General features: G+C 34.3%; 1 protein-coding gene across 5 annotated transcripts in view; it reads left to right on the top strand.

The window, feature by feature from the left end:
* Window positions 1–13,070, top strand: part of USH2A (usherin) — a 373,664-nt gene that overhangs the window by 121,394 nt on the left and 239,200 nt on the right. For all 5 annotated transcript variants that reach the window (XM_072927553.1, XM_030269121.4, XM_030269120.4 and 2 more), the window contains one exon: window positions 7,340–7,470. In XM_072927553.1, coding sequence (XP_072783654.1) covers window positions 7,340–7,470 — 131 coding nt within the window. The remainder of the gene's footprint in view (window positions 1–7,339; window positions 7,471–13,070) is intronic.

Here is a 13,070-nt window from a genome sequence, read left to right as displayed (position 1 = left end):
GCTGTTGACTCTAATGACAGAGGATGCTCACAGATAATGGAATCACCTGCATCTTCATATCTGGTTTCAGGCTGATCTCTCATATGTTTTTCTGAGGCCTTAATTTTTTTGTTTAGATAAATCTAGGTAGGTAGACTAACCAGTTGCTTTTGGTTCTTGCCAAATTCTTAGCTATCGTGCCAAAATTTTGAAGATTGTGTGAATTATGTTTCTATTTTCATTGAGAAAGTTGTAAAGTACCTGAGACTAGCCAAAGGTTTTTTGCTTTGAACTACCTTTTTATTCCCTTAAGTGCTCTTTTTACTTCCCTTAAATGGTCTTGTTTATTTGTTGAGTGTGTATTGGACAGCTTCTCTGCTCCTTAATTGCCTTTCCTAAGCAATCCCAAATGTTTGTATTACATCCTTTTCCTTGTGCACTAATTGCAGTAAACCAGTCTTTTTCACTTAATTTGAAAGTATTCTCATACCATGATCAATCTTACCCTGAGCAGGTTTGTTTTGTCTTAAAGAATACTTTGTATAAATATAAATCCTTTAATGTATAAAGTAGGGTTTATTTATTTTTCCATGGTATAAAGAAATGATAGGTCTGGAACAGCCAGTTAATTCTGAGCTGCACCTACTGATGTGCAGCATAATATTACTACAGACTGAGAATTTGCTCTTTAGGGAAGTCTTGTGATGTTCTGCATAGTGTGCAGTGTTTGGAGGAAGCTGAACTAATCCCCTCTTTTGGAAGTATTAGTGTTTCTCAAATATCAGTAAATGCCTAGTCTCTAGGTAACTTTTCTGAACACATGTGGGCATTTTGCTGATTTTATCTGTGTGTTAGGCTGTGGAGGACAAAAGAGTAATGAATTTTTCAAGCATTATAGAACCTTACACAAGCTATATTGGCCACTGTTCTTCAGGAAGGAGCAATATGGAAGGGAAGGTGTTTTAAGTGATGGCTTTCAGGTGACATACCCCAGTCATTGGCTGAGTACAGACCCAAGGTCTCCTAATTCTGAATCTCTTGATTTAACCACTAGGTATTGCACTATTCCTGACAAAGCATCACTCTGTTAGTGAGGGGATAAAGTGCTACTAATACATCAAATCTTATCAAATGACTTTAAAGTTATCTTGGCTTTCTTTTCACCAGGGTTTGCTGTAAATCTTTTCTACTGGGGAGTAGCAGGACTTGTGTCCTTGCTAAAAGGGGAAGATTGATTTACTGTATTCATATGGAACCAGCAGATTCCTATGAGTGTGTAGTAATGAATTGGCCTATCCATAAGTTTTTTCCCCATGCAACATTTTGGGAGACCTTAAAGCCTGGAATAGGTTACAGAAATGCATTTGATGGAAACTTATAAATGTGTGTCTTCTTCATAGAATAACAGCATAACATATCTTTTAGTATAAGCAGTATTTTTATTCTTCAAATAATCTAATTGATTGTTCATTGGGCTCAGTCAGCCAAAAGTGGAGGGAAACTTTGTACAGACATCATTAGTTTTTCTCCATTTAAAGATTAATCATGAAGAGCTCTGGCTCTTTAATTCTGTAATTTGTATATTTAATGGGCTGCTGCAGAATCTATGACAGTAATTAGCATAGCCCGAAAACTCATTAATACGCAACAACATGATTAATGCAGCATTAATGCAAACATGACTGAAGTTATTTGGGTTATGTAGTAAGAAGATTAAAGCTAAAATGTCCTGTTTGTTTTACCAGTAGTGGGTATAATGGGGTAGCAAGCAAAATAAGAAAAAACAGGTATCAAATTAGTCATTTTAGTGTAAAAGAAACAATCAGATCTCTTCAAGAGGATTTGGGGTTTTGTTTGACATATGGTTTCCACAAAAAGTGTTGCATGTTTTCTCCTTTCATTCGCTCACCATACTCTGTGTTTATGCTTGCTCAACATTTTAGTTTGATTTAGCTTTTTTGGAAGTTTGATGTATTAAGAATACCTAAAAAAAATCTTCATGTTAAGTCATTCTGAATAAAGTTAGACTTTTTCAAAATACAGGGCTTTTGTACAGTCAAATTTAGAAACCATTGATTTTTAGCTTCCCTTGGTTTTACTGTGATCCCAAAGGGAAAGGGGGTCCAATTACAGTTTGGGAAAAAGTTTGAGAACTTTTTGTATGTGGGTTTATACAAATTTATATATGTGTGTACATATGATATGTACATATGTATGTGACTTTTAAATATATATTTTCTATTTCTAATAAAAAGCTAAGGCGGATTAAAATTGAAAAGCATTTACTTCATTAAAGGAGTTACTAACTTAGTGTAATGTTAGTGATGATGAGCTTTGAAAATATTTTGGGACACATTACGATAACAGTAAAAAATGAAGCCTGATCCTGTATGAAAAACAACAGGTCTTGGCCAGCTTTGGGAAGAAGACTTTCCATATTCTTCTCTCAATAAAATCCAGGAAGCCAGGCCATTGTGAATAGGTCCTTGTATTCAGCAGAGAATCTTCATAAGTATGTCCAGAGAAGCCTCCTCTGAGTTTCTTCTTTTCTTCCAATTCCACTATTCCTTAACTGAATACTGTTTTGAAAACTGATTGATTTTTGTTAAGTCTTCCTTCTAATTTTTTTCCTACTGGTGCATTTTCTTATATATATATATATATATATATATATATATATATATAATAATTAAATCTCTTTTAGCTATTGTGATGACATGAGGTGTTGCTCTCACAGAGAGAATAGCAACAATACTATGGAGATATATAGCAACTCAGATTTTTACTCTCCATCTCTCCCCTCCCCAGTTAAAAACAAATTTTGGATTAATTTCTGTGAGAAAAAGTATTTTGATTAGGCAAGAGCATTTGTACACAGTCTTAATGTTAAATAAACACTTCAGTTTTGTCATCCTGAAGAGACTGCTGAGAGCCTAATGCTGTAGTCAAAATTTTATATACAATTTCTATTCATTTTAGCTGTCATTATGCACAAATAAGGCTCTCAGTGAGCATAAAGGGATCACTTTCTTTGCCAACAATTTTCTGTTCATTGAAATGTGCAATTATATAATTATTGAAACAGTTTCCTATAACAATATAAGTAGAATGGTAATGCAAATTATGTTTCTAAAATTGTGCAATTTTGGGAAAAATTCACTGGAAATGAGTGTGCTTTGCAGATTATGCAAAACTCGTTTCTGAAATTGCTTTGTGTTTTTCAAGGTATTTGGCAGATTTTTTTATTTTTTATTTTTCCAGTTGTAATGTATGCTCTTTTCCATTTCTTTTCTTCCTAAGTTTATGAGGAAATTATCCATAATATGCTGACATATTTTTCCTGTTATTATCTATCTTGAGAATATGGGTTGAAATTTTATGTATTTATGAAAATTAAGTTATAACTAGTTTAGTATTTATGAAAATTAAGTTAAAACTTAAAAGTGATCACTGACAAGGTTGGAAATATATTTATTTGACTGTTCTTAGTACTTTTGGGTAGAGTTGTTCATGTGGTTATATGTAAGTTTCAGTGAAGGGTCTTGAGACTTTTGAGGTTGTTGATTGTTTATGTTTAATGAGTATAATAACTTAAACATTTTATCTATTTTCATCTATGAAAATCAAGTTTTAGAGAAAGGTGCTTTACAGGTGTTTTTTGCTGAATGGTTGGGACAAAATTAATTTTTAAATAGGTGACTTTCCTGAAATCTCTAGCTGTTATTGCAAAAGGTAATTTCAATTGTCTTGCCTCCCTGCCTACATTCTCCTCTCTACTCTTCCCCAAAAAGTCAAAAGACAATTTTTGAGGACTCTAAACATTTTTTATTTTGAAATGTTTTTGACTTTTTTAAAACCTTTTTTTTTTTTAGAAAAACTAAACTCTGTTCAGTTCATTTGGAAAGATACGTTACAACAAGTTTTTACCCTCAATATTCTGGGTGGATGGTTTCTTGGTCAAATAAAACCTATGTTAAACTTTTTTATTTTGTGAGAAAAATGTTTTTTGCATTAGTCAGAAATAAATTTTATTGCTGTAATAATTATAAATTATTAGTATATGTTATGCTAATCTAGGAGCTGCTCTAATTTATTATTTTCCTGCTGACTGCCAACTGCTTATTCTAAACTCAAAATAATCCCATGTGCTCTGTAAACTTGCCAGAAATGCAGTCAGCATCTCAAGAGCACATTTCTGCCTCTTAAATACTTTTGTGCTGGTTTTGTAAATCATACTGAAATGTGATAGAAGAATCTGAATCCAGGTAGTCTGAATTTGAAATGCTGCTGAAGTTCTGAGCCTTGCTAAACTTACATGAGAGAAGCAAAGAGGGGGAAGAAAAATCCCACCATATGCATTTTCTTATTGGACAAAAACCTGTGGTCTGGCACATCAAAAATGAGAGTAATATTATATAATTTTAGTTGTAATGTCAGTCTGTTCCTGAAAGGCACTCTTAAAGCTGTGTCCCTCTCAGGGTTATGTGCTGATGTTGCGTCTCAGTTCCTGCACTGGTCATGTTTCACAGCCTCATTCCCATTCTAACCTGGGTGTGCCATCTTTGAAACTAGCACAGAAATCCAGTCCCAATCTGCTGCTGCATAAATTGAAAGTGTGTAGATCCTGACAGAAGGTTAGTCTGCCCTAATACAATTTGGGATACTTGAAAACACTGATGCTATTAATTACTAATTTATTGTACTTGTCCTTTTTATTACTCTGTAGTCTTATTTTCATCTTTTATGTTCACTATATGCAATGCTTGTATTATTTTTTTGTACAACACCATTATAATTAAAAGAATTAAATTACAGAAATTAAATAAATTTCTTTATTTATAATTAAAGGAATTCTGACAGCTTCTCCAATTGCAACTATAATTTGAAATGGAGATAAAGAATTTATTTGAATGACATACATTAATGTTTAATTTGTAGTAGAATTTCCTGTTGGTTTTTATCCCAGAAATGATAACAGGTTCTTGTGGAACAATCATTTGTGCCACACAAGCAGGCATGTTAGGTGAATTCTTGAGTTACAATTCAAGATTCAATTGGTTAAAAGTACCTTCCTACTATGCCCCACAGATGGTCATGTTTTCCATCCAAGATTTAGTAGCATGAGTAGTGTGGCTGAGATGCAGTTTCTGTATATGACAAATTACAGAAGTAATTGTAATGTCACCACTTTATTTATGTTTCTATTTATATGCTATATTTAACATTGAAATTAAGATTTTAGACCTGCATACTGAAATAATAGACACGAGTGAGAAACTTGAAAAATGTCTCACCCTCCCCCTAGGTATGAAAAAAAAAAAAAAGAAAAATTTTTTGGCAATACAATGTGGCTTTCAAGTTCTGTGAAATTTCTCAGATGTTGGAAGGAAAGATTTTTCTGTCTAAATGAAGTAAATCCATTTCCAGTGTTCAGTGCCACTAAGTGAGAAAAACGACTTGCATGTTGTTGCTACAAGTCTGAATGGGCTTCTGGGTATGCTGCATGTTGACCATGAGGGCTAGCATTAATTACTATGTTCTTGTGAAAAATATTAATTTCAGAAGTTTTTTATCATGCAGTGAAAATACTGTCTGTGGAGTAGGAGTTTTCTTAATATTGGTTTCTCTCTTGTAGTCACTTCTACAAACATGAAAAATTATTAATATTGAACTTCTTTATCTCATGAGAAATTCTAAAGATCATTGAACTTTAGGGGATAGAGTCCTTTTTCTCAGTTCTTTAATAGGTGACAAATGAATTTAGAAGAAAATAACAGTTCCTGACTCATCAATAATTTCTATAAAGCAGTAGCTGCTCTACAAGCATGACGCTTCAATATCCAAAGAAAAAGAAGGCTTCTGCATAACAATTGAAAACTTCTGTAATTACTGTAATTTTACTGCTATGAACCATTTAATTTATATTTTCTAACACAGCATTATACAGGAATGTTGTTTTTGCAGAAACTCAATTATTTTGTTTGTGTTTGTCCTTCTGCATTAGGTGTGAGGAAGGATCCTCTGATCTTTAGAAATGCCTTTTGGCAGCTTCATAAAAATACTGGCAGCTTGCTAAATTAACTGTACTTTCCACTGCTGGGATTAGAGGCCATCAGTCTCAGCCTCTCCAGCAGATACTGCAGTGGAAGTACCTGGAACCTCATAGTATTGCAAGTGCTCATTTCTGACCTGGGCAAAGTTGTGTTTTCCCTTAACTAGGGGCACTGCTGGTTGAGTTTTTTTGTGTGCAGGGGGCTACTTGTGTGCGACTGCTTTTTGCAGGTGTTTTAATAGCAGGACTGATTTTCATTGCTTTGCAAATGTTTTGTGTCTGCGATTGCATCGTGATTTACATGAAAACGTTGTATGCAATTAGGTAAAGAGGCCAAAGGATATTCCTTTCAGGTACAGGTAATTAACAAGCATAATCTAATATGAATGTGTGTCAGAATTATGAGTTTTATTTTTTAATATAGGTGCTGTCTACAATAAAAAACTTTAGTCATTTATTGTTTGTTGCCTGACATAAAATAGGGAAAATATTGGATAGTTTGATAGAGTTGGGTAAAACCCAGTAACATACCTTACTCTGTAAAAGCATCTTACACAGAAATGTAATGGAAGTGTATAGGATAGGAGGGTGTTGCCATTACTGCCTTTACATTTCCCTTTGCAAAAAAATGGCGCAGGAAAGGCATGGCTCTACCATATACTCAGAGATTTTATCAGAAACGAAATGGAGGACTATTGATAATGATCTGGAAAGTTCTTAATGAAGCTTAGTTCATCCATAACTCCTTTGGATATTTCCAATTTTTGTTGGAAAACTATTTATTTTCCAGGTGTTCTTCGTGCACTTAGATATGATGTTTATAAAAGAATATCTATACAAATATACATATGAACACATACATATATCTTTTGGAACCAAAACCCTACTATTCTTCATACAAATCCTTGCATGCAGAAACCTCATTTCTGCTTTACCTATAGGAATGTTAAGTGACAAGTGAAAAATCCACATGTCAAACATCAACTGTTAGAATACTATGCTAATCTGAATTATATTTTCCTAAGAAAGAAGTTATTGAACAACAGCAGTCACAATGCGTGTCTATTGCATTGTCTTTTTTTACACATGAATAAGGGCTCACAGAAATTTCTCTCAAGAGCTGCCTCAGTCTGGATTAGTAAAATTTCTCCTGCAATGTCTAGCAAGGATTTTATGTGAACAGAACTTCCATGATTTTGATTTGCAATGTTGCTGCTATTTTTAAAATTATATTTTATTTGTAAATTTTGTTATAACCTACAAGAACCATTTTTGGTGTTAACCATCTCCTTCCTTTTTTCTAACCAGGTATTAAAGTGAAATTTAGAACCCAGGAGCCTGATGGTTTGATTTTTTTCTCTGCATCACCTGGCAATCAGGAGGAGTATATTGCACTGCAGCTGAAGAGTGGGCGTCCTTACTTTCTTTTTGATCCACAGGTACAACAAAAGTCAGGATCCTATAAAAATAGCTTATATCATTTACCTTTGTACTTTTTACATGCTTATCTTTGGTTGGAGTTTTTTTAGGTGGTTTTTTGTTTGTTTGTTTGTTTTTAAATTTAATTGATACAAGTTAACTTGCTTCTCAGAACTCTTAGGTAACTAGAGATTTTGAGGAGATAAAAACTAAATCTTTGCACTTTTATTTTTTTTTTTATGCCACAATATAATACTTTTTTTTTTTTTTTAAATTTTATGGGTTGGGTTTTTTGTCAGTGCCACTAAACACCACTACAGCTTAAACTCCAAGATTTCAAAGTTGTGCAAAACTAAATTTTGAATTAGTAAATTTATATAATATTAGTAAATGATTTTTAAGCCTCCTAGCTTGAGACTGTTTTCCTATAGAGATCAGCATGTCAACATTATGCAAAAACATAAATAATGAGGGAAGAAGCAACAAAGTGAAAAATAAGGCCACAATGCCTTGCATTTCTGTTTGGGTATTTTATGTTTTCTGTGCACCCCACAACTGGATCTCCTCATGGAATTAAAAACATTATGGCCTTAGTTACATTTCATAAACATGCAAGAAACTGTAAATAATTATCAGATTTTATCACCCACTGTTAACCTTTTCCTCCTGAGCTCTGCCAACTCTCACACAGTCACTCTCTGATCGTGTGGAGGTGTGCATTAGTGAAAATCCCCTTAAGCTTTGGAGCACCTATAGAAGAAGCAAGGTGCTGCATAGAGGCTGGCTTGCATGTGATTCCCATGCTAGAAAATATTAAATTTGCTTCTAAGCCTGAGATAATACATTTTAATTCTACAGCATTTACATACAGGCTTTTTCTTCTTATGTACTTCAGATTTTGGGACCCAGCTTAATGTTGTTAATATCGTCCTCATGAACATTTTAATAGGGGCTAGTTCTGTTTTTGCTCTCTTTCACCTATACCTTCTTTTAACTGAAAGTTTTGTTTCCTTTGCAAGATCTTCTGAGGTTTACTTAGATTTTTTGTTGTTGTTTGAGGGTTAATTGGAGTAGATGTCTCTCAACTGACATTTTAATGCTTCAAATAATATTCCTAGTCCTTCTTGCATATTTGCTTCTTCTAAAGTAGCTTTATGTCATTTTGTTCAGATCATTCCCTAGAAGATATTTTATTTGTTTGGATCCACAGTATCTGGGGAACAGGAAGGGGAAGAGATGGAAGAGTGGCTGCTTTGGGGGTTTAATTTCACCCCCTCTTTTATACCTGTCTTTTAACTGTAAAAATACCCATCAGGTCTCATATTCAGTCCTCCGAGCATCTCAGTTCATGTAATATTTTCAACAGTTACTGTCTTGAATTTTAACAGATTGCTTGTTTATGAATGTATCTCTGTTTATATTTTTGTTTCATTTGAATCAGGCAACTGTTCCATGCTGATTTTTAGGATCATCACTTCAATAGTGTTTCTTCTTACTAAACAGCCAATGGTGCTGCTTGAGTACTTCAATTGCTGTTTAGAGAAAAAAAAAAAAGCTGTCATTCAAGGCACCCAGGAACAGTGTAGGTCTTAACAGATGATTTACTATCTTGAAAGCTAATGCTTTCTAATTTTTCATTAATAATGTGGAAGAGATTCCTGTACATTCTCAGATTCTCAGAAGTAGGGTACAGTGACCTACATCAGTGTTTTGTGTAGAAAACTTTTCAAAATATTTTACCTCTGAAAATTCAGTTATCAAAAATTTTCAGTCTTCTGTATCCCTAATATGCTGTGCTACCTTACTGTCATTACCTTTGTTTCTTTGTTTTTGTCAGAGTTTGTTTCTGTTTTCCTTTTGCCATGATTTGCTATTCCTTTCCTGCAGTGTCAGATATGCTGTACTGTAGCAGCATTTCTTCATCTTTCATTTGTGCATCGCAGTCTGCATTAGTGTGGAAATGCTTTAATTACTTCTTATTGACATCATGTGGTGTCTTAGCCAGGTTATAGGCATTGTTGTCTCTAATTAAAGTCATGGCATATACAGTAAACATTTATGGCCCTTCCTTTGTGCTCTACTCTGAGAAATTGCAAACACTCCTTTTGATGACAATTGTGTCTCTGCAGCTTTTTATCTGTAGCAGTGTGGTGTAATATTCTGTGCTCCCTTCCAGCTGTGACCTGTGGCAGGTTAATTATTTGTACCCTCAGTCCCTTTCGGGATGCTGGGCTGTATCTGTGCTCGTGATCAGCCGCGCGTTCTCTCTTTGTTGTGTCTGCTCTGGGGACAGTCCTGCCAAGTCCTCCTGGTGGGGAGCCTTCAGCAGCCTCGCTTCTTCCTTCGCTAAGTGTTAATTTCAAATCCTTTTCTTCATGTCCATTCATACTTCTCTGAGCTCCATGTACACCCATTCATCTGGTTATTGTCTGACCATTCCTTTTTGTCTTCCTTTTTGTGCTGTGCAACTGCTCTTTTCTCCTTCCTAATTGTTTTACTGCCGTTCTTTGTGGGTTTCTACTCCTGGTCCAGGAAGCATGAGGTTTTTTTGCAAACAGATGTCTTCCTTAGTCTTTTTGGAACAATCAAATTTTTACATAGAGTTTCCTCCAAACTCAGTGTCTGTAAACCTTTAGTTGTCTGTGGATTTTTTTCTTATCATGACATCTTTACATCTACACCTTAATTACACAATCAATTCCAGCTAAATTTATGGTTATCTTGCAGTGGCTACAGGTAATTTCTTTTTTTCCCAGGGAAGCACTGAATATTTTATACCAAGTGAAATCAGTTACAGTGGAAATATAAGCCCAACACAGAGCACCTTTTTTCCTAAGTGATTGGGACAATCTGAGGATAGACTGAGATTCTTCTCACAGAATGGAGGGAATTGTATCCAGCTCTTCCATTTTAGATGGTTCATTTACTAAATTTTACAGCAAAAAGGAGGAGCACCAGATACTTTCCTTGTGTGTGTTGCCTTGTTTGAATTCTTGTCATGGAGAGGCCAAAGTATTAGGCACAGTCTGAGGGTGAGGTTGTTATTCCACAAAATAAAAGGAAGGAAGATGGACAATACCTGGCCATGTGTCCCAGCTAGACCTTCCTCCTTGGTACTGGCAAAACTTCAGTACTTGTTCACCTTCTTAGTAGTAGGAGTAAGCATTGAAAGAACTTGACTGGGAAAACTGTTGTTGCATTCAAACTTTGGCACCTGAGACAGTATCTCTGAAGATTAATATTTGTTATGTTTCTCTGTATTTTCAATGTAAACATCAATATGACAGAATAATTTTTATTTACTCAGTTATTACTGACAGGAACCAAATATTAAGACTTATTGTATGGCATAGCAAAATAATCCAGATTTCAAAGTATGTGATTTCCAAAATCCATGACAAGCCATCTTGCAACAGGCTGCTTGAACGTGATCCCAGAGTGACTACGGTAGTTCTGGAAAAAGTGTAAAGAGGCCTTTCCAGTGCAGCACATGCTGAACTCTGAACACTTTTTTTTGTCTTCTGCCTCCCCTCCCCCCCAAAATTAAGCACAGGTTAGCGCATATGCTTGTGTGGTCCCAGATTGAATAGGTTACGAATAAATGTGGTTTCTGATGTATAAAACTGTTAATGCTCTAAACTGTTGCCAAACATAATATGAAGAACCACTTATTCAGGCACCTGATCTTTAAAATGCAGCATCGTTTGTAACAATTTTAACGCTAACTAAGTACACTTTGATGAGACAGCATTTAATAAAATGCTCATTAATTTCATCATTAGCAAGGGTATGCTAAGAAGTAAGCCAGTTTCTTATGTCACGCCCAATTAGCATCCCATGCTAGTAATCCCATTAGTATTGTTGAATTCACTAATGGAAAAACTAATGGGCATGCTACCAGGGCACATTAATTGGGCATGACACCAGTTCTGGTTTTAATTATTAAACTACGATAATGAAATGTGTGTGTTTGTAAAATATTAAAATGTTGAAATAGGAGAGAAGACAATAAAAAATCGTATATGAAAAAGTGCCATTAGTATGTAAGGATATATAGCTTTGTATTCTTATTATGGGGCAGAGGATTGCTCCAAACCTCTCAGTACCAGGACATTGGCTGAATGGAGCTGGAAACATGTTGTAAATATTCACAGGAAATAATTTTTTCTTTAACTGTGTACATATGTGCACATCACATATGTATTTTGATGCATAGGATACACAGTGACAGTCCCCAATGCCAAATGTAAAATGTATTCTGGGTTCATAAGTCTATGTGCCAAAATGCAATTTCTAATGGATGAACATTACTAAAGGCAGAATACTAAATTTTAATAAAAGGGTTTTAGTATTAATCAAAATAGGTGGTTGTTTCTATCAACAGCTTTTCTCCATGTGCGTAATTCTAAGATCCTTGGACCAAAAATAATAATGGAAGATCTAGAAAAAAATTGCTAAACTGTCTGGCTTGCTGCTGCGAAGTTACAAGCTGGACTCCCAAATTACAAGAAACCAAATTTTTCATTTATGTACTTTTGGAAATTGGTTTTTGAAGCCATAAAGTAACTGCAGTAGTTGCGATTATAGCACAGTATATATAAAGTGCTATAATATATAAAGAAACATATATAAAGTACTATAATATTTAAAGAAACCTGTACAAAGAAACATTTTTCTATCAGTAGTTGCCCGCTCTATAGAACAATTCTCTTTTGTGAATTCAGCAGAATAATGTTGAGTTCCCAGATAGTTTAAGAATGATATAAAGTCCTGAGGCAATCTTATAGGAATTATTAATTAAAGTTAGATGATTATTTGGATATAAATATCAAGAAAATTCTTGAACTATATTAATTTTGGTTTTATTACATCATTATATTAATTTATGTGATATTTTGTTTGGTTCTTTGCATTCTTGAGATTTAGTTTGGTAACTGCATCTATTAAATTCCTGTTACTCAGCAATTCAGAAAAGATTTTTCTGTATATGTAATAGATGTCCTTAAATTCACCCCTTCATGTAGTATTTTTGTTTTATTAAATCAGGTAAAAATTCCCCTTAAATTTAAATACATTTTTACAAGCATTCCTTGTACCATAAAAGCAACCTCAATAATTAACCTTTAGGGTTTTTCTTGTTTAGTTTGGTTTGTTTATTTGGTTGTTTTTTTCTGTTTGAGGTTTTGTTTTGAGGGTGTTTTTGCTTTGTTTTGTTTTCCTGAATCTCTTGGTATGACCTTTTACCCCCATAAATGTATGATACTTTCTCATCTAGAAATTTTAGTCCTTTTGGTACCAGGTTAACATGGACAGAACATGCATCTGCCGCGCTACACATGCACCTTTTTTGGATCCCTTCATGTGGGCAGGTGCTGCAATTAACAATCCTGAGATGCAGCTGCTCTCCATGGATGGCACATTGAACCATGGCCATCAAACTTCATAGATGCAGCAATCCTTGAAGTAGTTAAATAGAGACATAATAAAAAAAAAAAGGATAAAAACTAAAAAATTTGAGTGATGTGACCCTCAATAATTTTGTGCCTCATCCTTGTCTTTATCAGGGAAACTACACAGAATTTTCTATTTTTAACAGACGTTGAACTGGATGCTTGATCCT

The sequence above is a fragment of the Taeniopygia guttata genome, chromosome 3, assembly GCF_048771995.1.
Source record: "Taeniopygia guttata chromosome 3, bTaeGut7.mat, whole genome shotgun sequence".
Lineage (NCBI taxonomy): Eukaryota > Metazoa > Chordata > Aves > Passeriformes > Estrildidae > Taeniopygia > Taeniopygia guttata.
The sequence above is the reverse complement of the archived record's forward strand: the minus strand, read 5'-3'. Positions and strand labels throughout refer to the sequence as shown.